General features: G+C 33.3%; 2 protein-coding genes across 5 annotated transcripts; both read right to left on the reverse strand.

Annotated features, from left to right (window-relative positions):
- Position 1: 1 nt before the first annotated feature.
- On the reverse strand, positions 2-4,402 carry Y-f (yellow-f). Of its 2 annotated transcripts, XM_033345814.2 has the most exons (6): positions 4,218-4,402; positions 2,043-2,306; positions 1,763-1,962; positions 1,346-1,553; positions 801-1,136; positions 2-417 (listed from the first exon to the last, which is right to left on the reverse strand). In XM_033345814.2, the coding sequence occupies exons 2-6, from the start codon at positions 2,302-2,304 to the stop codon at positions 188-190; spliced, it is 1,236 nt and encodes a 411-aa protein (XP_033201705.2). In that variant the 5' UTR covers positions 2,305-2,306; positions 4,218-4,402; the 3' UTR covers positions 2-187. The 2 variants fall into 2 exon arrangements, with proteins under 2 accessions (XP_033201705.2, XP_076478273.1); XM_076622158.1 differs by lacking the exon at positions 4,218-4,402 and having other exon boundaries at positions 2,043-2,321.
- Positions 4,403-5,937: 1,535 nt separating this feature from the next.
- LOC117163529 (organic cation transporter protein) lies at positions 5,938-25,493 on the reverse strand. Of its 3 annotated transcripts, XM_076622125.1 has the most exons (11): positions 25,324-25,493; positions 24,838-25,161; positions 17,544-17,645; positions 9,945-10,267; positions 8,999-9,102; positions 8,742-8,896; positions 8,254-8,564; positions 7,793-8,105; positions 7,052-7,233; positions 6,584-6,720; positions 5,938-6,468 (listed from the first exon to the last, which is right to left on the reverse strand). In XM_076622125.1, the coding sequence occupies exons 3-11, from the start codon at positions 17,569-17,571 to the stop codon at positions 6,411-6,413; spliced, it is 1,611 nt and encodes a 536-aa protein (XP_076478240.1). In that variant the 5' UTR covers positions 17,572-17,645; positions 24,838-25,161; positions 25,324-25,493; the 3' UTR covers positions 5,938-6,410. The 3 variants fall into 3 exon arrangements, with proteins under 3 accessions (XP_076478240.1, XP_033201764.1, XP_033201766.1); XM_033345873.2 differs by having other exon boundaries at positions 24,838-25,493; XM_033345875.2 differs by lacking the exon at positions 17,544-17,645 and having other exon boundaries at positions 24,838-25,493.
- Positions 25,494-26,192: the final 699 nt, after the last annotated feature.

The raw sequence follows: 26,192 nt of genomic DNA on the forward strand, positions 1-26,192 counted from the left end.
GTTAGAATTAACAATAGTTACAACATATATTTCATGCGGTCTTCACATATCGCGTGTAATCATTCTGAATATTCTTTTGTATAACTTCTGTGAATAAATAAAGGTAGATTTAGAGAAATAAAATAAAATCACTTCTATTCTAAACGCTACTTAGATTACGATTTTTATGCAAATTCGTATTTTTTAATTAAAGAATATGAGGAAGACGTCTCTTAAGTTTGAGATCCTGTTTCTTGCACATCTGCGTTAAAGAATCGAGGTTGACCGCTGTGATGAAGAAATTGCGCTTTTTCGTGTCAAAAGTAGAGAACATAAATTGTGGTAAATTATCGGAGAGCACATAAAGCATGTTGTTGGGCCGATCGATCGACAAATCGTTAGGAAAGATCATCGTTGTGTTGTCTTGAACTGCAAGAACTGCAAAAATGAAAGACAATGGTGATTTATAAATATGTCGATACACTGTTGCTTTGTACAAAATGCCAGTCAGATTTCTTAGAATTTCGTTAGGTAAGAATTAATCGATGCAACATAAAATCCTGTTTGGGATGAAATACCACTTCCTGCGACAGGTTTCCTTAAAGGAAACTCGATAAGCACAATAGAAGAATCTCTAATGATGGTTATTTATCAGTCATTATAACGTTACTTGAATCTTTGATAATACAGGTTTTCAATTGTTTTATAATAATGATATTTTGTAGCTATATATATTTCTCAGAATCACAAATAAATCCTCAAGTAAATAATTATTTAGGAAAAAATACAAGAAGGCAATTATTATTTCAATTATTACTTACTGAAGGTATTTGGATTTAATTCGACACTGGTATCCCAACAAGCGATGCCATTTTTGCTTACTTGAGTGAAATAATCGATACCAGTGTTCGTATCAATCACAGAAGTAGGTCCTTGAGTAAGTGGACCTTTCGCACCCTCGACGTGAAAATCACCATAATTACTAGCTTTCTTTAACGTGCTATCCTGCAAGGTTTCGGTAGATACGGAAAATTCAGTGATACCAGCCATCGCGTGGAAATATAAAGTTTTATAATTGTCGCTTTGTGGTGCGGACAAAGACATTCCAAATATGCCATCCTGCCATTGGAAGTTGAATCCACTGATATTAAAGTTTCCTAGAAACAAGAACTACCTATACAATTTTTCGTGAAATTTTAATAACAGCCGTATTAGCGTAAAACAATATGTTCATATGAGAAAATAAAATATTTTAAAAGATATGTTAACATACAGAAGATATATTTTGAAAGAAATATACAATATGGTATTTTCATATTTGTATATTTTCTTTCGTTTTAATGTTTTGCTATATAAAATATCTCACCATGAAGAGGATCGAAGTAGAAGAAATTGTGCGAGATTCGCCAGGAATCGTTCTTGGCCCAACTATAAACAACCAAACCGTATCCGCCTAAATCGGAAATGTAGAAGTGTGCGTTGTCACAATTATCTGGATCTGCATCGACTACCGAATCGGCAAAGAAAGAATTTGAAGTTTGGTCTGTACTTTTTAGAGGATATATTCTCAATATCTGTAATTATTAAATAACTTTTACTATTAGAGAATAATTTCATTTCTTTGTTTCAGTAATATAAAAAATGTCGTGTGTGTGTGTGTGTGTGTTGAAACGAAGATCATAATAAAAGCAATCTAATGCAAATAATAAATATGTAAATTACAATTTGCAATTAATGTGTGCTAAAACGTGAGCTTTTAATTAATATAAATTTATTAAACTACCTTATCTGTTATCAAATCGATTACGAAAATTCTCACTGGTCGTACTTGTGTGCTATTGCCTAAAATGTCATCAGTACCTGTGTCGACACCCCATAATCGATCGCATGCGTCGACTTTGACACGGAAGATGCTTACAATGCCATCAGGTGTATTAATGCAATTCGTTTCCCAATTAGGATAGGGAGTTAATTTTGGGGATTCTATATTTTTATAAAAAAAAGAAAACGAAATATTAATTACTACGTTAAAGTTAAGAGTTAAAAATTTCCAACTTAGGTACCTGACGGATCGTTCTTTGAGATGTAATTTAAATTGGACGCGACGCCATTCTTCCATCGAGGTACAGTAACAAATATCTTGTCTTTCCAATTTTCTAGACCAAGTGGCATATTATTTTCGGGTATGTATCCACCATTGTATATCAGAGAATCTCGAATAGCGTCATTTGGAAAATTATATTCGACGTTGCTCCACGAATAAATTGTTTTATGTTCGACGCCATTAGTCAATGCAAGAGACGCAAACAACAAAACGCCCCACATATCTACAAAACGAAAAATAGAAGACATAGATTCTGTAACGTAACGTAGAAAGTTTCTATCCATTTTCGATTAATTATTATCCCTGTGAAATATATATGCACGCATACACACGTATGAATACGCGAATGAACTATGCCTTTCAGATTCTTATATTATATATATTACGAAAAATTAAATATTTTTAATAACGTCTCTCTTTACAAACAAATTTTGTTACAAAATCCTGTTATGTTGTATACGTATATGTGCTAAATTGAAGTATGTCACTCTTGGTTTCTACAATCAGGAAAATTTAAATATCTTACGAAAGATTTAATCAGTCGCCCGGAGGAGATAAAAATACATCTCGAAAGTAGAAACAGCATCACAAAATGTAAATTGAAATATAAGTCGAATCGAAAAGAGATCCTTCCACTTGTTATTAAATAGATACTAATTTTTATTTTTTCTCTTCCATACGTTTTTACTTCAAATATTATCATATTGGTTGCGTATTTATCCGATGTAATTTGTCAGCAATATTTTATACAAATCATAGTTATGTATAATTATAACACTACTACTCGAGTTTTCAATGCAAGTTCTATACAATAATGACGATACAATAGGCAAGAAAATGCAGTTAAATAGCCTGCAATTATTCTATCACGTCTTTTCTATAGACTGCAGACGTAATAGATACCAGGCAAAGATCCTAAATTGTCTTTCCCACTACGTGCAAGTACTTCTAAGCACAAAACGTGAGCTAGAAAATTACATTAAAATTAGTTAAATTAAGGAATATATTAAGAAGAAGTACAGCCTAAAATATTTCTTAAATTGTTTTTTGTTTTAAAATTATACGAACTATAGCCAGAAAAGCTTAAAGAAATGACATTATCTGTTAAATGGCGCAGCTGATTAAGTATGACAAAAGCGATCCGAAATCAAACTAAACTTGCGATACGTCAATCGAAAAAACTTCCTAGTAAAACCATTTCGACAATGTTTTATTCCCCTGTTATTAAGATAGTTATTAACCAAAATATGATTTACATATTATGATCTGCATTTTATATCTATTATATTTACAAATATGAATTACATATTACGTTTAATGTCGTGTTTATTAACTCGTAACTTTTTTAGATTTTTTAGAATATCACGATTAAAAAAAATTAAAAATCACTATCTTTTAGCTTTCTGCTTATGTAAGAATGATCCGTGCATTTATATCATTGATACAATGCACGAACCATTATATTAATAGCAAAAGGTATAAGTGCAACATAAAGTATATAAACAAACTCAATTGGCTGCTTGGGAATAAAATTTTTGTTGCTCGCATATCACTGCGATAATTTATTTCTTACAACACACTAGATATATGACACACATTATAAGGTCTACTGAAATACTCGACGAAATCTTCGATGTTGAGCGAATAAATCCTGTGATCAACGTTGACAACGACGAAGATCAGCAGAAGATAAAACATTCTAAATTCACTCGTTTGATAAACATAAAATTATTTAGAATTGCAAAATAAGTCACTCTTAGATGCACGAAAGGGTAAAAAATTGGGTATTTAAGTTTTTTAATTATAACACACCACTCGAAAAAATCTGAGAAAATTGTGAATTAATAAATACGACAGGCAGCTTTTACTGCAAAAATATAAATGTTGTCACTTGATAACTTTAATGTAAAATTGGCATTTTATAATAATAATGATAGGAGGCTGAAACTTTGTCGAGGCGATTTCCTTAACGAACTCTTTCGATTGACGTATCACGCAAATTAAATTTGGTTTAGAGGCACTTTCGTCACGTTTATTCGACTATGATTTCTCTATCGAATTTTTGTAAAGAAATGTAATAATGGAAAATAAGTCCCCGTAATTGTTCTAGTAAATTGAAATCACGTTTCCTTACTTCTGTTTCTATTTGTTTGAGTCGAACGTCCAATGGCAAGGTTGAACTGGTATGATCGAAGAAAAACGTAGAACTGAGGCTGCCTAAACCTGAATGTTGTAATGAGAACGCGAATGGTCCGTTATTTGTATTCGAAGAACAACCCGACCTTCAGCTGAAGCGGATCAAGACGGAATGACGTTATGGTCCATTGTGCTATGATATTTTATATAGCTAGAAGTCTTCCTAAATGATTACGATCATAATGTACATTAATGTTTCGATAATCAGAAGATTAAAGTTTTTAAGGGAACTAATTCATATTTTATGCATTATTTATAAATAAAATCCAATTATTATAAATAAAAACTATTTTAACGGAAATAAAAATCATAATATAATGGCAATATTTTGTAATTAAAGAGCGTTATTATATAAAGCGGCGTTTGTATCGCCGGTGTTATTTCCGTTGATTATTGTTCGTTGCTTTTTTTACGCTTCCGTGAAAAATCGCAGCAGTCGAAGCAACAGCACAAAACTCTTTAAGCTTCAAACAGCTTCATCCGGTAAACGGAAATCCATTCAATAGCGCACATAGTGCGTAACATTTTTTGTATGTACCTACCGTAAATAAATGCGGATTTTGATAGAGGCACTCGTAGCCATGATGAAAACAATCTGAATTAAATAGCCTAAGACGGTCATATTTAAATAACAATAGCGATATATTAACACAATTATTAATAATTAAAGACAATTGATTTAGAGCAAGAAGATAGTTATTTTTTGACATAAAAAATAACATCGATGTCAACATTTTCTATCTGATTTAATATCTGAGTTATCAAACCAATGTGTCATCAAAAATATTTCTATGGGAGATTAAAGTAGATAAATCAAGTAACAAAATTGAATAAGTACTTTATTTGGTCCGGTTATTAAAACGAGTAGAACAGGTATTGCATGCTTGGATTTATCGTCAGTCTCAACCACAAAACGAACAAAAACAAAAACATTCTTACCGTCAACAGAAAAAAAAACGATGTTATCCTTAGGTTTGCAAAAATAATTACAGACATTGAAGGTTCCGTACCAAGTTTTTGCATGAAATGTATGCATCAGTTATTTCAATTAATTACTAATGTCACTGCATTTTCATAATATCAATAATGTTAAATTACATACTACAATTTATAACATTCGCGTCATTTATCTCTAAATTTTCGCCGATATTCAAAAATTTAGATTACGAATCGAAAGCAGCGGGAAGAAATCTGATAAATATGAATTTTTGTACATTTTTACGCCTATAATTGTTTCTTTTTTTTTCTTTTTTTTGAAAAAATATGAAAATATAAGATAGATGCATCAAAATATTTTTAATACATCGTATCAATAAAAAATTGTCAGTTACGTAAACGCGTCGATTGTCTTACGATATAACGGTGATAAACATAGGATAATAGGACTTGCATAGCTAATCGTTTGTAGGAAAGAAGAAAGAATGGTCAGTTCCAGGAATGTAATTGTCTGTATTTTATTCAATGCAAATTGTAAAATTATGAAATTACTTAAAATAACTAATACCAATATGTACCAAATGGCGCACATTCATATATCTAAAAAATTGTTTCACTTTCACTAACATTGAATTAATTAATGTTATTGTACCATTATGTAGATTTACATTTTATACATAGAAGAAGAACACTGCAAAGGACGGAGAGAAATAACATTTCACTTTTATAAAATATATGATCTATTTAGACATTTGCATACAAATGATATAAGGCACTCTACTCGCAGTTGTTACATTCGCCAGTAAGTAACGTTCTTCGATTCTATAAAATTTTCGATATCAAAAACATCTTTAAGGCGCCTTAGAATAATTGTACTACTCTTTTATTAAGAAGTTTTGTTTCCATACGAACAAATGTATATACTGATTTAGTTTATCAGCTATTAATAATAAGTAAAAAATTTGTCGGAAAATGAAATCGGTGTGCTTCGATACGTGTGAAGAGAAACACCGATAAATTTGTGGATATAATAATATAATAAATAAAAAAGCGGAATGCTCTCAGTGTCATTTATATATACAGCTAATTTCTTTGTAAAACCCCACGTTTCCGATTTTGTTACTTCTCCACGCAATTTTTTCCTAATTTTTTTTTTAATAATCTCTAAGTAATAACAGTTAATCTCAGTCTTCGTTCAAAGTGCCGCTTCTGCTTCAATATCTTTTGGATTCTTCTTTATTTTATGGGGTTTCCTATAACAAATACCAAAAAGAGTATTTTAAAATGTAATAAAAAGCAAATGTACAAAAGTCCGCGATTTAGCTGTTGAGAATTAAGTATCCTAAAAGTATCAAAAATTACACTAACTTCCCAAAATTTTCGCCGTCTTCGAGCGTCTCTGGCAGTGTACATCCAACTGTTTCTGGCAATAAAAAGCAAAGCGCGGCACCGATGAGTGGAAGGATCCCGAAACAAGCTGGTGGAAGCCAAGTTTGAAGGTGATCCTTTAAGAAATTAATAAAAACTCATTAATAGTGAATATACGAAAAACATAAGGTTTGAGTAAATAAAAAATTTGTTCTTTATCGATGGCCTGTAAAAATGAAATATACTCGGTCTCTGAGAACATAAAGAAACTCGTTCTAAAAGAGAACTTTTTTTCTACTAATCACATTATGAATGATTAAATATGAATACTTTGCTATTTACTATTTATACTATGAGTACCATACCACGTTATCTCATTTGAGCACATCTACCGCCGTCAGTATCTGTTTTCGCGAGCACAATAAACTCGTTAACAGACGAATCTCACATTCTTATCCTCGAACTTACCAAAGATACTATGAAGGGTGCTGAAATAGAGCCTATCCTGGCGCACATACTGCTGGTACCCACACCGATGTTCCTAATGACCGTAGGGAATAATTCACCGGAAAATAGATAAGCAGTGGTGAAAGAGACAGACATGCCAACGATGGCCGAGCAGACTAGAATTAATCGAAGCCACGCGATATCTGCAACAAGTAAAACGTGCATCGATAAAATAAAGGAAATACGATCATTTGGTTCGTTAAAAATCAAAATAACAGAGGAAATATACGATAAGACCATTTTTATTGATTTTCTGATTTTAAAATTTTGTTTTACTGGTTAAAATAGAAATAAGTACTATGTTTCAGTACTTATATTTACGTAGCTGTGACATGAAACCAACTTATTAAAGGTTCAAAAATGCAAGTTTTTAGGGAATTAGTAAAGGACTTACGACGTTTTGTAAAATATTATTAATAATACATTCATCTACACCTATTTTACTGGAACTTCTTTCTATTGAAAATTTTACTTAGTGCCCCGTTAAATGAACTCCTGCCTCTTAAGTCCACTTAACGGAATGTGAACTTTTAGCACGTGAACGAAAAATGATAGGCTGCGAAAAGAACCTATCTCTCGAGGAATTATGATAAACGAAATCCTTATAAAGAATAAAAGTTCGACTTATCGTATCTTTGCTCTGTGATCTTTGTTTGATAATACTCATTTAGAAAAACGTTCAATCGAAACGAATATATGTACCATCTGAGACAATGATGAGCAAAAGAGCCGCAACGCCAGCGATCGAGTTACTACAAATTAAGGTGATCCTTCTACCAAGTTTGTTCATTGCCCACCAAGCAACGAAATTCCCAGGTATCTGTATGGCGCCAGAAACAGTGAAATTTATGAATATATTTCCACCGACTTGTCCTATATATTGAGACATTCCAAACAACCCCATCCCGCAAACGATCCAATTGAAGAAAATCGACAGCGATTTTATCCTCATGTTGGGCGTGCGAAACAGGTCCAAGAACGATGCTTTATAATCCAAATGTGATCGTTTGGAATTCTGTAAAACCATCGAATATTAATGGAAATAATGGATGATATAAATATAAGTTTTATGGGAATTTTGTGTGAATAAAAGAACGAGTAAAAATAAAATTTTCGTTACAATTCGGTGTCGTTACAATCAAACAGAAATTTAGAAATTTTACCTGCTGCAAACAGTGTTTTCTGACCATGTCTGGAATGTCCTTGTTTTTAATTTGGTTAATATTGGCACCCTTCTGTAAAATCCTACAAGCTGCTCGTTGCTTTCCAAAGGCAAGCAACCATCTAGGAGATTCAGGTACGACCCACCAATAACTTAAGAGAATGATAGAGGGTAATGTAATGGCGATTTGAAGATGTTGCCAGTGACGAAATAAAAATGCAAGTCCGGCTAGTGACATATGACCCAAACTAAATGGAATTTGATACAGTACTGTGATGGCTGCGCGCCATTGTGTTCCAACAATCTCCATACCTGTTAAATATTAATAATTATCATTACATTGTCTATAAATTAAAAATCGTTACAGTATACAAATTTTAGTGCTATATTGGAATGAAATTTTCAACTAAGAAGTATCCAAATTGCAACGAAGAACTTAAATAACAGTGTATGTGATTATATATTTATTAATATTAAATTATTACTTACAAATGACGTAACTGGTAACCATGGTACCTCCAGTAGCTAAAGCACTAAGCAATTTCATTAATAACAGTGCTGGAAACCATGGCACGACAGCACATCCGATACCGGAAATTAATTGAAGAACTACTGCTATCATCAGCGGCATTTTTCTACCGTACCTGAATTTGAATGACAAATTTAGAGAGTAATAAATTTCGATCTTTCAAATTTGACAAGATACAAAGTTTGATTCGTGAAAAAAGAATCGATAGTATATGTACCTATCTGCTATATTGCCAAATATGATATTGCCCAAAAGTACGCCAAACATCAAAATAGATTGCTGGATATTAGCGTAATGCGTTCGACTGCATACCAAATTCCACTGAAATAACGTAATCATAAAGAAACATTCGTTTAGAATAATTTTTACAAATGAACAGACATTCCAATTAAAGGATAATAAAAAAAAAACTATCGTAATTTAAAAAAATGAACGGTTATACGTATTATATCAAGAAAATAGAAAATCATTATAATTCTTTCCATATCCATGCAACTATTCTTGTAACAAACAACCTAATAGAGATTATGACAAAATGATTTTTTTTTTTTTTTTTTTTTTGGTGTATTAAATACGAATAAGTTCAAAAATGAATCATTTCAAATTATATTATTGATAATACGTAGTACGTATTAACAAACGCTTTTCAAGAAAATTTACTCTTTTTCTATATTATCCTACACATAACTATAATTATTATTCTACAGAATTATTTCGATTAAAAAGAATCCAGCACACATTAAGCAAAATCTCTCGCTCTCTTGTTTTACGTATCTATTTATACCCTAAATTATGCATTATGTTAAATATAATTTCAGCAATCATAACATACTGAACAACGCTAAACTACCAACATTAAAAACATACCAATCGAGTGTGTCCACTTACCCAACACGACTTAACTTCGTCAAACGCATCTATATAAATCGTTTCTTTTCTTTTTGTCTCGTTAAAAATCCATCGTATATTTCGATTAATTATTCCATTTGAGATACATAAACGGCGCGTAACGTTCGTGTTTATTTAAACAAAGTAATAAGCAAGAAAGAATCATTAAAAACCTAACTCCATCACTGTAATTTAAGGCAACGATTACCTCCGTTTTCCATTCGATTCTCTGAAGGAAAAAATCTTAATTAGGTGAACAAGCTTTCAACAATTACCTGCGATATTATTGTCTCAGTGAACGTGCTCCTGTCGTACTCCCATTCTGTGCACTCTGCCAACGTACCATTGACATTGACTACGCATTGGTTAGACGTTTCCGTGTGTGCTGGCGAGGTACAGTTGAAATTTTGATGTGGCGCCATGAAGACGATCGCGAGCTGATGCCAAGCGATCGGGAACTTGACCAGAGAAATTGCCAGACAAACGTATATTTGCCATCTGCCAAGATTTCCGATAGCTTCTTGCACGGCATCGACCTCATCACCAATGTCGACAATCTCTTCTTTACCATTCGAGACTTGCTTGCCATTCACTTCCGCTACACAATAAAATGAAGATATTTTAGATACCAGGAATAGGAATATTTGTATACTTTTTATAATTTGCGTGAAATATGTATTATTTACTTTTCAATTATATTATTATGCTTTGTGTGAATATATGTCTATAAATTTGTATAATTAGTCTATAACATTTACAGAAATTTCATTTCATCGTGCCGAAATAAGAATCATGGTAACTAATAAGTTAAGATCCCTTCAGTTATAGGTCATCAGTGATGTCATAATTTCATAAAACAGATTTAAACAAGATAATGTAAACAGCTTAACAACGTTGACTTCAAGCAAAGATAAAAGATGTCTTATGTAAGAAATATTACTTGAAATTTCACATATAATTCAAGATATGCGTAAAGAATCAACCAAAAATATCTACGTCGAGATGTTATTGGAATCGCTAATTTCAACATTATTGGAATTATCGGAACTACTTACGTAGAAATCACTGGTTAGTGATATTTACAGATTTATTTATTGTGATGTAAACAGGAAACTAAATGGTTATTCAACGCAGTAATGCGATATAACTAAGAGAACTAAATTGATAATTCGCAATTCACAATTTACAACTTATAACTTACAACTGACGACGACTCGACAACTCATGAGTGACGATTAACCCGCAACTATTCGCAACTCCCTCGCAACTCTCTCACAACTAACAGCTACCTTTCGTACCACGGTTTTGATATTCCTAGCACGCACATGTGTTCCATAGATGCGGATGAACCACGGTCAAGTACACCTTATTTAATTACCCAATGGCGTAAAGGGCCACAGGTATATCCCCATTGAGATTTCCCATTTTTTCCGGCCCGTTAGCACTTTTATTTTTATCTGTAGTTCATCGGGATTCTCCTCGGTACTACACTAATTTAAACAAATCCTCCATTAATTAATTGAAATATAATATCTTACGTAATTTACGACAATCCTATTTTAATGCAGATCAATAAAGCACATCAATTTTATCTGTATGTTAATGTATTCGTGCGTTGCGTTAGCAAATCGCTTCAACCAACGATGAACACAATTAAAGACAATGGGAATCGTACGACTAGACGCTTATCAAAGAGGCTAAACATAAATAGAGATTGCTTAATGGAAAATACTTATCTCTGGCGAAGGCTAACTCAATCTAATAATTAAAAGAGTCGAAGATTGCGATTAATTGTTGTTTTAATGATTTTGACCTGTTGTGTAGTCCTTAGAGTAGTCAGTTCAAGTTGCTCAATTACTATTTAATCAGCTCCTGATACGATTCCCTTTGTCTATAGGTTACCAGAAATTTGTCATCTTCTTATAAGAAAAACACAATTGCAACACATTTTCAATACACTAGAATCACCCTTTCTTTTAAAATTCTTCTAATCTCTTCCATTCTTGTAATTTTAAATTTTATCTTATGATTTATATATACCAACAATTTTCTAAAAATTAGTTAACAGCGTATAATACGAACATTTTATTGGTATCCTTAATTTACATCCTAAATGAAGGGTCGTTTTGAAAAATCCACAGTCGACAGGCAAGAGATTCTTATTACTGTCTCCTGTATCATTGATTTATTGCTTCGTGTAGACAAAATCAACATCCAAAAAAGCGTAACGATACACGAAACAATTAAAAAGTGTATTAATAATAGTTTATCTTTCTCAGCCCTCCCCACCCGGTTATGAGAAGGGACTCGGTTGATGATTGTTTAAAAAGAGAAGCATTACGTACGCAGATAATAATAATTAAATACTCGCACGTGCAACTAAAAAGCAATCATCGTTGTTCGCTTTCTAGAAAATCCTAAACTTTTATTAAACTTTTTTAAAATTTAGCGATATACATGATCTTGAACATGACAAATATCGTTTGCACAGCTTCTACTAAATGTTTCTTCGCCAACGTAAATTATCCGTTTCCTTACAATCTTTAATATATATATATCATCTATTTTCTCGCAGCGATATTGTAAGTTGGTATTATGAAACGTATAAACGATTGCATTTAAGTTAATAACAAGACGCTTAATCGCATAGGTTGTCAAAGGCAAGCACATAATAAACGATTTTAATCAAATCCTCCATGTGATTTACGATCAAGATGGCTTGATGAATTACATAAACACGATGTTTAACATATTCGTAGGCGCCTCTCGATTGTCTTCAAAGACACAATATTAATCGAACTGCGCACATCTTAATAAAACAAGAACGTCTAAAGATTAGCTACAAAACCACGACGTACGTACTGTTACTTACATTAATATTCGGACACAACACTAGCTCTATATCATTAAAAAATATAAAAAAGTGATCCACGTCGAATTTAAGAAACGTCGAGGATAATCACTTTCTTTTTAAAATCTACTCTACGATTAAATGTCATTGTTAGAAAGAAATTGTTCGTGCATCTTCAAGCTACGATAACTGGTTCACATTTTTATAGAATAAACGACACAGTGTTTAATTCATCCCCTCGATAAATACGAAGCAACAAATACAGCGAATGTATAGTATCCGCGTACTAACGCGTGTAACGGTACATTTTGATCGTCTTTGATAAATTCATCTTACTGAATAGATTCATACTAGGATTTCCTGCAGATCGATATAAAAACGTACGGTAGTAACCGCCAATGAGATAAACGTCGCGTCAAGGGAAAAAAGCGACAGCACGTGTAATTAAACTGTTTACTGTAGATCGATCGTTCGTATTCGTCACTCCTTGACGACAAACACCGTCGCGTTGTCGATACGACGTCGACTACGTCTACTTACTTACGCGATGATTTTGCGCAACAAGTGGGTGTGCGCCGGAGAGAGAAATCCGATTGGTCGGTACACGCTTATCGTGACTCTGACACGCTCGTTTACACATATTTTGCATGTCAAAGCGGTTTCGCGTGAAAATGAGATACGATCACGTTCAGGCATTGTCCACATTAGTTAACAAAATTAAAATGACCCCGCGACCGAGTACAACGGTGTATATGATAATTACCGGTTCATACAGGAAAATATAATCCGACGTGACGGTGAAATCATAAAGTCGAGATATGTCAGACCTCGAAACGCTCGATGCTTGTATCTATCAGTGTCTAGTGTTATTAGACATAATGAATGTTGTAAAGTCGCGATTACACGCGTTTACCATTGCGCAAATCGAAGTTTGAATGACAAGGAGGAAAGCAAATATTTTAGTTTGCAGTTCCAGATATCGATAAATTCTAGCGATACTTTGTAAAAAGTAGTATTCGCGTATAGTATTTACATATATGGAAGAACGATAGATTTCGTAAATTAGAAAACATAGTTAATATAACGTAAGTTTCAGTTGCAATAAAAATGACGTTTGAGGTATCTTCTAAGTTAATAATCGGTATCCTCCGATACCATAATCAATTATATGTAATTAAGGCTACTTTCTGCATTATCTATGTTTTAATTAAATTGTGGTAACGAACGTTGATTTTTCTTCAAATTTATCATCCTATTATCTTAGCGTATACATATATAAAAACTTCGAATCTGTACGGATTTCATATTTTTTAATTAGTTCTGCCCTTTTACGTCCGAAGCTCAACTTTATTTTAAATTTGTCTGTACCTGCAGCATCACATTCCGAATTCATTATGAAATTATAAATTAGATTTACACATTTATTATCTAGTTCGTAAGAGTAAAGGAATCGAAGTACGAAGCAAGAGATAAGAAATAACAGAGGAATTATTATATTTACACTTATCATTTTATAATGCGCTCGTATTTAAGAAAACGTACGCTTTTTTAATACGAGTTTGTATTATTTACACATTTACTTCTTTACTTGTTGTATAAACGCATCCTCTTTCAATTTATTTAAATCAATTGCACATCTTAATTAGTTTCACTTCAACTCGTATTATCAATTCACGTTACTTCTGTTTCACACGAACTTGATATTTCGTAAAACAAAGAATATTTCCCGTCTGATATCACTACGCCTAACAACATGAACTTGCAATTAATATTTATTCATCTGCTCTGCGCAATGAACCGGTTGAACTTTCCTTCCACGAACTTTGACCGGATAAAATTGAGCAAAGTTCCCCGACCAATGATTCATACAATTCGATGATTAAAGTGTACCATCTAAGACTCTACTTTTTGATACGCATTGTAGTAGAATAGATATTTTAAATGTGAACGTAATTTCAATTATTAGGAAAGTGAAATATTTTTTAATCGATCGTTTACAGTCACATCGACCATTACGACAGAAAGTAAATATTTCAGTTTCAATACCATGTCTTCTTTCATCATCGAGGGAATAATTAGTATTACGAATAAAACAAATTAAAAGTACTGCACACCTGTATGATCTCTCAAGACCAGATATCGATGTCGTTACAAGTTTAATTGCGATACCAATACGGTTTCAGTCATCGTATTATTGCATAATACTGTCGACACTTGTTCAGTTTGGCAACGTGACAAGAAGAAATACGATCCATTCTAAATGTTAAGTTAAAACAAAAAAACAAAACGATACCAAAAACTTTGCAGCTACTCCTATGATAAGCCCATTCACAAGACATTTTATTTCATTATTATGCGTTCAATGTGCGAGATTTATATAAACGAACCATGTGAAAAAGGAAGAAGACATAATCGAGCAGATTCATATATTTCACACTTTTGATTCATTTTCTATATTTTTTCTAACGATACCTGATACGCGTTACAAATTTTGCGTGCAATTGCACGTAAGATTGCGTAAAATAAAAGAAAAATGCATGATGAAGAAATAAAGTTTATCGTAGAATTGCGATCGATAAATTCGAGGATTTAGCTAACTGCACCACGATAGTTTCAGACGTTCTTACATTATCTTATCCGCGTTCTTACCAGCTTCATACAGTCGTACATATTTATACACATACGGTCAAATAACACGAAGGTAGTAGGCATTTGACAACCATAAAACATGCTTCGTAAATAATACGTAATTAATAGATACATACAAATAAATGTCTTGACGTATTGATTGATTTGTGAAGAAGACTGATAATCAGGTGATAATCAGGAAGAAGACAGGTGTTAAATAACATGAATGTTGAAAACTATGTTACGACTTTGTGACTTCGCTATGTGTACGTATGAATGTCATTACCATAGACAAAAATATATGATATAATATAGATGTATAAATATTAAGTATGACGAAAATACTGTGTTAAAGAAATATTCTACTGTATGACATGTTTCGTAGCCTTTCCTTGGGACATTTGTTACAGGAAACCTGTACAATTTTCTCGTTGATACTTTACTGCTAACGTTCCAACATTTTTTAAAGAAAGACTAAAGAAAAATTATTAATTAAAATCGAGTCGCTCGTGACTTCTATGAATCAGTCGTTTTGATTAGCGGAAAAAAGCACTAGAGATTTTTAAAAGAAGGAAACAAGTCAATAATTGGAAAGATAAATTAAAGAGATAATTAAAAAGATAGCCCAATTATCGGCTTTTTAAACTCCTTTTTATATCTTTTATCGACTGCGAAAATACGAAGAGAAGAAGATTTTCAAATTAATTCTGACATGAACTGTAACTACGACAGGTGCATACAAAAATTACAATCAATTCACCAAGTAACAAAAAAGAAAAAAACATAATTCTGAGAAAATTGCTTTTAATCATCCTTCTATGCATCCTCAGCTGCGCGAGTCCTGCTTTTCTCAAATAGTCATAACTTTGTTAATTTTTCAACTCACACACACACACTTTTACGTATACTTTCGAAACGATATAATCAATGCAAAAGTTACTAAATGACATAAAATGCTTCGAATTACATAGAAATAATGGTACCTTTTCCCAAATATCTACAATGAGGTTACACTAGACTACGGTAGAACGCACTTTTAGCATAGAAAAGATATAAAAATTCTATATCTCGAAGACAAATAAATTACACGCATCGAATCAGAAATCTAATCTTTTTCAAGAACCCTGACATAGAAAATAAGTATACACGTGTCCAATGAGTTTACGGTACATAATACTTTCTCAGAAATATTCTCTGCAAAAAGATATTTATTTCTGGATACGAAATTATCATTTTTCTCCGTTGAACGATTCGATACGCGATATAAACGTATCTAATAACAGCTGGACAGCATGAACATTTTTTAATCCGCGTTTCCTGACGGTCGCCGTAAAATAATATTTTCCAGTAGGATACTGCTCGGTCGAAATGACTTCTCGGTAAAACGGGAGCAAGATTCCTCGATAATGTGTTCACGCCGTTTTAACCTTTATTACGTTTAAGTATAGCAAGTGACGAGAAAACCAGTTTCGAACAGAAAAACCGATCAACAAGTCCATGTGAACCGTAAAATGTACGGTAACCTCGAGACAGTGGAAATCAGCCTTCGTTTCCAGAGCACACAACATTATCTACCTTCTTGGGCGACTGGAAAGGTCGGAGCTCGGAGCATATTGCTAACGTCTTTCTAGATCAAAGACTTCCTTCAAGTTTTATCATCGATTCGTTTCGACATACAGCGAACAAATTCTTATGCGAGAAGTGCAGCACGCTCGGTTCGATAATGAAGTCATTGTCTCTCGCTACCGATAAATTTCGTACCCGAGGACGTGCAGTCCCTGGGACTGACCTGATAGAATTGCAAAAGCAACCTACTTTGAAACAATAAATTATTTAGAAGAGAGAGATTCGAGAGGAAGAAGTAGAATAATTAATTGATGCTATAAAATAAGCTTTAGTCGAGTTCGATCGAAAGAAAAACGTCAGAAAAATGTGTTTTTATTACGAATGAACGATAGAAATGAAACTTCTGGTATAAATCAAAAATTGTTTATTCGCGAAAGAATTAAGAAACGACGTCAGATCAATTTCTGCTATTAAATATTTGCTAAATATCAGATTTTAACATCTGCAAGGTCGAATACATCAAATGTACGTTTTTCGAAGAAATTATCCCTATCAAGATCTAAAGAGCTTATTGTTAATTAGATAATTACGTTGATTAATTAGGATTTCGCACATTTGTACTACAGGTATTTAAAATAGATATCACGTTGTAGCGTGCGATTTGTTTGTTCTACAATTATCTATGTTTACTCGAGATATGATATTCGTATAATCCAAAAAAGGTTGTAAGTATTTAATTCTTCCACCACTGATGAATAATTTTCCATACGATATAATGCTCTATGATATGAGATTGAATTAATATTAAATATAGAACAAATTGACATACCATAACTGTTGGTTTGCGTATTCTTCATATCACTGCCTGGTTTTGCAGCTATTTTCTTTCTTTGCAATTCGTTCACGTTTTATTTTCGTTAATGTGTGTTATCTGTAACATACGAACGATGGATATTTGAAAATGTGCGTCCAAGTATATGTAATGATTGTTCTTTAACGTCGCAACAAAATTTCTACATTCGTTTCAAAATTTGCAATAATTTTCGAAATCTTTGCTTTTATCTTAAAGGAATCGATTAAATTGTAGCATAAAGTTCATAAAGATCATTCGAATCTTCGTCTGTTAGCATAAATGGCAATCGATATACATCGATCAATTTTGCACAAACAGAATGATTATCATCTCCAAATTACTCTGAATCTAGAAGAAATTGAATAACAGATCGATGTTATCTCGCAATAATATGTACATATACTCTCAAAGCGTTTCATCACTCGCAACATTGAAGAAAATAAAGAGAATATTAATCCTGGTGCAAATCCCCTTTAAACAATTTCCATTTGATAAATCTATCTTATTCCAAAAGGTCGAGGAACGTATAACGAAGATACGAATTTGTATAAAAATCCGCAGTCTACCGTTCATTCGATGGCCAATTTTGGAACTCGATATCGCATCTGCATTGAATTGTAGTAACAAGGAATATCAACCTCGGTAAACTAGGACTATCTAATCTAAGCCTAAACGTTACACAATGCGCGCGTCCCGGCCTCGTTAAAACGCCCATGGATCGCGAGCGCGTAATCGAACGTTATCCGATTACCAAAGATGCAGAAACGTTAATTATACGCGCGTCCACGTAACGCGAATATCGCGTTCGCAATTTCATCGGTGGCGCCAAGAATCGCGGTCGAGACAATGCGAGTCGCCAGTCAGAAGGACAGAATGTTATTGACCTGTGGTGAAGTCGTGACAGGGGGAAAGGAAAAGCAAAAGGAAAAACGATCAAAGCTGCCGAGCAAAGAAAATCGCGAATACCTGCGGCTCGCGCGATCCTACCACAACACACATTCGCTTATTACCATCCTTGATTCCTGTTATACACTGTACACAGGATACTAATTACGATTAAAACCACTTGCAATCTTTCGCTCGCGTCGGCACGCAAATCCACCCTACAATTTACCACCTTTCTTCTTTATTTATTTATCTCGCTCTTTGTAAAACTTTTCTCCAACTCGCAGAAGGAATTGTCAAAGATTAACGAACTGGTAAGATGGAATTCGTATTTATGGTTATGCTCGGATTTGTGCAACTATCGGCATGTTTTCGTACGAGCCACGGATTTGCCAAGGTGAATACTATTAAGCTACGAGAAAATAATTTGCAATTGCCTTTTGTAAAATTTATTTAATAAAATGCCTCTTTTGTATGTACGTAGGCTTATGGATATAAACGCACGGTTTTCTATCAGTGATAGATCCAGAAGAGGAAAACTTTATCCCAATCTCTCAATAAACTCTTCGATCGACTATGATCAACGTCGTTAATAGAAATGACCCGATTTATTTGATTAGTATTTGCGTCACTAAAATATTTACAACTTAGGAATTTGCCTTGAACCACTGTTTGTTAGACAAATCTCATTAGTCAACCCTCCGCTGTATTAAACACACATTGATTTATCCATTGTAAAAAGCGCGGAATTTCTGAGATTCATCGAATTACAAAATATTTCGATATGCTAATGCATAAGGAATGCGTCAATAATGATGCAATGGTAAATAACATAGTACAAAGTATACGAACGAGATTAAACACTGTTTTCCTAACGATTCTCATTCTTCCTCCGAACTATGAGAAAACATATTTCATTATTATTGTATTACGTAACTATAATTAATTAATATATTTCGCATTAATCTCGTTCGTTCCCATAATTTCATTTCTAATTGTTTCGTCCGAAATTACAAATATTTCAGGTTGTATATTATTCGTTATCGTAAATACAGCTGATCTTCGTAGATAAGACAAAAAACAATACAATAGGATTATGTCATGTCATGTTTATCTTAATTAATCACGCGTAAAAAACGGAACCATAAATAATTTTCTGTATATACGATATCGTGACAGACGATTAATTCCCTATCGTATCTCTAATTATATTAGTTATCGTTAAACTGTAGACAGAACATAAAAATTTTAATCAGCTTTTTAGGTGAAGCAGTCTGTCTACTTAAGATAGTACAATCATCTCTTACGATTAAGTGGATTGGAAAAAACACAAACAACTTGTCAAGTCCTTAATATAATAATATAATTTGAACAATAATTACTCATGGGTATATCACTTTCTATATGTACTATCATATAGACTATATATATGTAACAATCATCAACTCGTCTTCTTTTATTCGTTGCTCTTGTCAAATACAATGTTGGTTTATAAAATTACGATCTCTTTGTCTATCGATCAGGCATAACTTTTTTATTTCTTCCACGTTAGTGTTTCTGAGTAACACTAAGGGGCTTGGTATTACTGCGACACACTTCTCTAGTATTTGTACAAGGAAAATTCACATGGATTTCCCAACTATTACAATATGTAAAGCCATATCAATATGCGCATATATCAAGCAACAGTTTCAATTATTTTATCTTACTGTGAGCTAACGTGCAACGAGTTTAATTAAGAAAACTGAACGATTATAGTTATAATTAGAAACATATTTCTTACAAAATTCTATTTCACATACAATAAAAACGATTCTTTCACAAAAACATAAACGTCTATTCAAATAATCATCGATCAATTATCGATTTATTATTTATCATTATGCAACGGATCGTTATTGATTTAACGATTAGACCGGAAAGATTTTAACGAAAATTCAATGTTAACAAAATATTTCGATTACTACCAGTGATAAAAAATTTCTTCCCTTCTTCTTTGTTTCAAAATCTTACGATTGAGACCAGGAAGCAGAAGAACGATAACACGTATCAGAACCTCGTATCGCGTAAATGGGGAAATGCTAATAGTCCCTGAAAAAAGTAGCATGCAACTTAATAAATCTATCGTCTAAAGAACGTCTTCTTGTTAGATAAAACAAATATTTGAAAACAATAACAAAGATTTTACTCGATAAATGCTAAATACTCGATGTGTCGACAGCACCGGATATGACTTACGCGTAAATATGTACTCGCGTGAATATTTATCGAGGAAAAGGAAACGTTAAAATCAAAATTGTCGACCTTTAGATAGCTGCTTTGTTTACGTAAAATTATTGCTAGTCCTTTTATATGCATAATTATTACTACTATATAGGACGATACTTTATTTAGACGATATATTATTTTAAACATTTTGTTCTGTCAAAGTAAAGTCGATTCAAATTTGTACGTCGCCGCTAACGAAACTACTTAAACTTATCTAAAATTCAGGAAATTACTTCCAAACATTATTTACAACCAGATAATAGTCGCGAGCTATACAACATAAGTTGCGCCATGCAAATATGCACTGATCCGTAAAATGTTAACTAGTTTCGTGGGAGAGAAATAAAAGCTTCTAGTTTCAAGTTTCTAGTTGTCGACGAATAATACACACGCTTCTCTTGCAATACTTAACACAGCTATTAGAACACCAAGTGACATTTTAATTTCTATCTCACTTGATGTTCAATAAAAACGTCATTTGTTGCTGCTATTAACACGTTACGTTCAAAATATTTGTAAATCAAGCATTTCGGTGCTATTTAAAGAATTTTAATTCTCTGTCGCGCTCGAATCAACATATTTTACAATAAAAATGTCAAATGAACGATTCGTTCGAATAAGATGATTTCTTTCTTGAAATATTACGTATTGCTTCGGTGTAATGAAAAATATTCTAGTAAGATAAACGTATAACTTAATTGCTTTTTTACTTTTTTAACGTAAAACTTTCAGTGTAACCAGTCTATACATATTCGTCATTATTTTCGTCCAAGCTGTTACACAAAGCACCTTATACTCGTCTTGTACCACATGTGCAACGCAATGAATACCAAGTCGAGAATGAGAGACATTGATAGAAGCAAAAGTACCGACGATGCCACGACGTGTTAAATGCGTGCCTCAATTGATTGCACTGCGAACAGACAAACTTTCGTCGATGCACCATCCATTACCATTGCAATATATAAAGCAGTCTTCTCAATAAACTTAATATACCTCCAAAAGAAATTGTAATAATAATCATTCGTATAATCCTTATAAAACGGTCACTGTTTGTATTCCATTTCCGCGAAGAAGAATAGAATCAAACAGGAAAACATTTATAAAAATCAATGGCAACCCGTACAACGTATCTATCTAACGTAACAATCGATTAATTTAAGAAACTGTAAAAAGTCTTAGATCATCGGCAACAAAATTCAATCGTTAAGAAACTAATCAGTGCGTTAAAAACCTACTTAAAATACCACGTACCATAGTTCAGCTATATTAAATAAAACTATTTATCGTATTTATCGTTCGACTTTTCCATTTTATCATCTCCTCCATCTCTCGTTGTGAAACTAACATAAGAACAAGAACAAAAATCGCGAAAGCGTTCGGAAAGATTATTTTCAAGAAAAAATCGATAAAATAGAGATTTTTTTAGAGAGAAGGAGAAGAAAATCGGGGACGATCTCGGTCGATCTCGACTTTCGTGAAAGTCCACGCGGCATTGAACTTCGTCCACGATTACATTTGGCTACAGTCGCTGCAGTCCGATCAACTGCGCATATTTTTTGGCCCGTTGTTCTGTTAAGGCACCAGAATGCCTCCGGCCTGTATTAAAAAAATGACCTAAACAGCCTGCTCCTGAATTGCCCGGAGCTATAACTGTTGAACACTGCAGGCGAAATTTTCTTACGAAACTCGTACGCATCCTAATGCATCTATGCATGCGATCAAATCAATGCAATATCCGCGTTTTCACAAAATTTCTTAATGAACGCGTAATACTTGACGGATAAAGATCTGATTAAGATTGATTGTATTTATATATAACGTTTTATAATGTACCTATCATCGATACACGCGATAACGTGTATCAGATGTAACTGCAACTTTGTATAGAGGCTGAAAATTCTTCACTTCCAGCGTTTCCCGCGTTTAACGATAATTTATCTCGAAGCAGGTATCGTGAGAAAAGCGTGATACAGATTGCGTCGCGTGGAAAATTGGCAGACTGTCTTTCATTCGAGTGTAATGTGTAAAAAAATCAAGGTTTCCGGGCGCGTAGGAAAACGCGTAGGCGTCAAGGCGCCTTTCCAACCGACACGTGTGTGGAATGATTCACGTTGATAGTTTTCCGACAATTTTCGGAGTACGCAAAAACGACCGTTGTACGGATAGTTAAAAGCTAAACAATGGCTGAAAACGCAACTATTCTTAATGCAATGTGAACGTGTTGGTGAACCGACCACAAGCAACAAGCAGAACAAACGTTAAAATACAATTATTGATAATATAATATCACAATAATTTCTACGCGAGTTAAATTAAAGCGATAAAAGGATAGAAATTCGACTTTTTTATATGTTATAATAACTTAACATATAAGTAATAACGCTTATTAGCAAAGTTCAAACGATAACAAAGACAAATGAATAGTAACGTTAACTTCCATTATTCTCGAGTTTAAAAACAATATGAATACCTTTGTGCGTCACGTGCAAACAATTTTACGTTATACGTTGCACTATTAGCGAAGTACAAATAACAAGAAAATTAGATACTCGAATGTTTTAATAAATATTCCGCTAAGTTTCATTTTTAGTGATTGAAAAAGTAGAAGTACAAGTGTATTAGAAACTTTTAACGCCGAATTAATTCTAACTTCGAGTTTAAAAGAATTTTCTTTTTTCTACTGCCTGTAGATAGTTCTAAACTACGCTTATCCAAGTTCAAGCAACAAAAAAGATATTAGAATTTTTTAACGAGATAATTTTAACTACCGTCTAACTAAAAGGAATACGAATTTTTCTATTTATCGCTTAGTTAGACAATTTTACGTTACACTTGTCCATAAAATTTCAGTATCTACATATATGTATATGCCTATATCAGATAGAAGTTAAATATTATAAGCATACACATTGATTTTTGTCTTTCTTGATTGATTTACAGAAATTCAGTGGTTCCGATAAGATGATTGAAAATTTCCCCATTCGGACTCGAGCTTACATCCAGCGTGGATTCATTCCATCACATAGAAATAAATTTCGATACAGGAAATAGAACGCGAGTATAATTTGGATTAACAGAGAGTTTCTCGAGAAACTCCCGCGGTATCGGCATTATCAGAGCATATTTTTAGCAAGTATCGATATCTGCGTGTGATTTGATCTTTCCGCGAACATGTGTTACGTATATACTCATACACGAGTCTGCTTTTTCCGAAAAAAAACCACCTGAAGAAATTTCTAAAATAAATTTCTATCTTACATAAAAAGTTATAAAATGTAAGTGTCGTTAATTTCTTTCTTTGGAAATATCATAATACCAGTTTTGATATTAAGAACAGAATGGAGTTTCAGTTTTTTGCTACGCATATTCAATGAATTTCTAGCAAATTAAATACAAGTCCTATTAAGTTACAATGTACTGGACCTAGCAGTGATACTTATAATGCACTAATGTTGCATTAGAATAACGCGATTTTGATAGAATGGCTTCAATATTAGAAACGTGCTTAAGATATTGCTCAAGTCTCGTAATCTCACATACACACGTGCGATGATGGATTTTAAAAGATAGAAAACATGGTTAACCAATCCCGTTATCTTCTTAATCGACGTTATTTGACAAAGCATTAAAGGAATTACCATGGAATAATCTCAAACCACCCACTGCTATAAATTTTATAACTTTTAATTTTTCTTCCGGTTTCATTTGTGTCGATGAAAAGGAAGATTCTTTTATCCAAGAAATTTTTAACGATAATTAACTCGAGGTTTATTTCTTAAACCACTTGAATGAATTTATAAGCTTTTTCTGTCACGTTTGTTCGTTAAGTTATTACACGTGCTCCGTTAAATTAACCAAAAGACAAATATTTTTAGATACTTTTTCAAAACGATAAAGATACGATATCAAAGATAATAGGTGAACGTTTAGAATATTTATTAAATTTCGTGTTTTCGTTTAGTTGACTAAACTATCTACTGATCTTAACTTTATTAAGAAATAAAAAAGACAAAGCAGAAGCTCGATAAAACTACAAAAACAAAATAAAAATCCGGTGAATCCTTAATCGATTTTAAAAATAGGTTGAGCAAGTATTTACAAACGTTTCTCTCACCTCTTTCCCACGCTGCACGGAACAGATGTTTCTCGAGATACTCTCTCGATCGCGCGATTTTGAGTTTCGCTCCGATTTGCTGTCAGCCCTCGCGCATCAAGCACATCGGTATGTATCTCAAGACGAGCACACAAGACTGATTTCTCCTCTTCAAACCTTTATCGATTACCGATTTTCAGTAACCCAAGATATCTCTAATAGACTTCAGACCTGACCAACGCGTCAAATTCTCAGAACCAATCAAATTTTTAATTACGCAAACTCGACGAAAATCTCGCGAAAATCGCGTAAAACGTCAATGATAGAAATTAATTTCTCAAAGTTCTGGAAAAAGAAGCGCGGATACGTATAATATCGAATGTTATTTTCAATGTCGATGAATCGAATGAACGGAATACAATTAGACGAAAGAAAAGAAAAACAAAGGAAGAGAGTAAGAAGAATAGAACTACGAAGATCGAAGCAAGGTGAAAGCGTGGTAATTACAGTTGATCGTAAAAATAAAATTCTAATAAAATGATTTCCACAAATTGTATCGTCTAAGATTTACGTAGCACTGCGTTGGCCATGCGTCGTGCGCGAGTGACGGCGATCAACTAAAATGCGAGGGCACCGTTTGCCTGCGCGTCTTGCTCGTGCGAAACTGAATCGTTTGGCCGCGCGTCTCCGCTTCGATGCTTAACTTTACACGCGCCGCCTCAATGTTGGCGATCGCCTGGCGTTTTCCGTGCGGTCCTGGCGAACATAAGGAACGAGACGGAACAAAACGAGACAAAACGTTCAGGTAGCGGCGATCATTCTGCGCTGAACTGTTACGTATTTTTATCCCACAACTGCACTGACAGAAATGTATTGCATATATACAATATGTACATATACTATAGCTGAAAAATATCCTGCCGGAACTTGTTTATTTTTGATATAGAATATAATTCAATTATGAAACTATTACAGATAAAAATATGTATAGTTTATCGATCCCTTAATTTATCATTGGCTTGTTATACGCTTCGATAGTATTCTCGTTCAATGTTATCCCAAATCGAGTACAGTACATAGCAAAGCGTAAATATTTAACGGTAAGGTGAATGTATAGAAGAGGCATCAGATCGATCCGAAGAAACGACTATGGATTTACGCGCGAACTGCCTCCGAAATGTCCGATCCCTCTGGTCGATTGCCTCGCTTGCTAAAAATCTATTTTTGCGACGGGGAATCGCTGCAATTTGCCGCTAACGAGCTCGTGAAATTGCGAATCGCCTTGCTGTCGCACGGAGAACGAACGGTTGCTCGTGGATATCTCTTGTTAGAAAATGTATAGACACTAGATGCGATTTAATAGTTTTGGCGTATGA

Source organism: Bombus vancouverensis, chromosome 10 (genome assembly GCF_051014615.1).
Source record: "Bombus vancouverensis nearcticus chromosome 10, iyBomVanc1_principal, whole genome shotgun sequence".
NCBI classification, from domain to species: domain Eukaryota; kingdom Metazoa; phylum Arthropoda; class Insecta; order Hymenoptera; family Apidae; genus Bombus; species Bombus vancouverensis.

Bases quoted from the DNA above. Each gene is read 5' to 3' on its own strand.
- Y-f (XM_033345814.2), bottom strand. From the start codon at position 2,304: ATGTGGGGCGTTTTGTTGTTTGCGTCTCTTGCATTGACTAATGGCGTC. The intron at 1,137-1,345 runs GTGAGATATTTT...TCTTGTTTCTAG, and splicing joins CTACTTCGATCCTCTTCATG to GAAACTTTAATATCAGTGGA. The intron at 418-800 runs GTAAGTAATAAT...TCATTTTTGCAG, and splicing joins ATTAAATCCAAATACCTTCA to TTCTTGCAGTTCAAGACAAC.
- LOC117163529 (XM_076622125.1), bottom strand. From the start codon at position 17,571: ATGAAGAATACGCAAACCAACAGTTATG. The intron at 9,103-9,944 runs GTAATTGTTGAA...ACGTTATTTCAG, and splicing joins CTGAGACAATAATATCGCAG to TGGAATTTGGTATGCAGTCG. The intron at 6,469-6,583 runs GTTAGTGTAATT...TATTTGTTATAG, and splicing joins GACGGCGAAAATTTTGGGAA to GAAACCCCATAAAATAAAGA.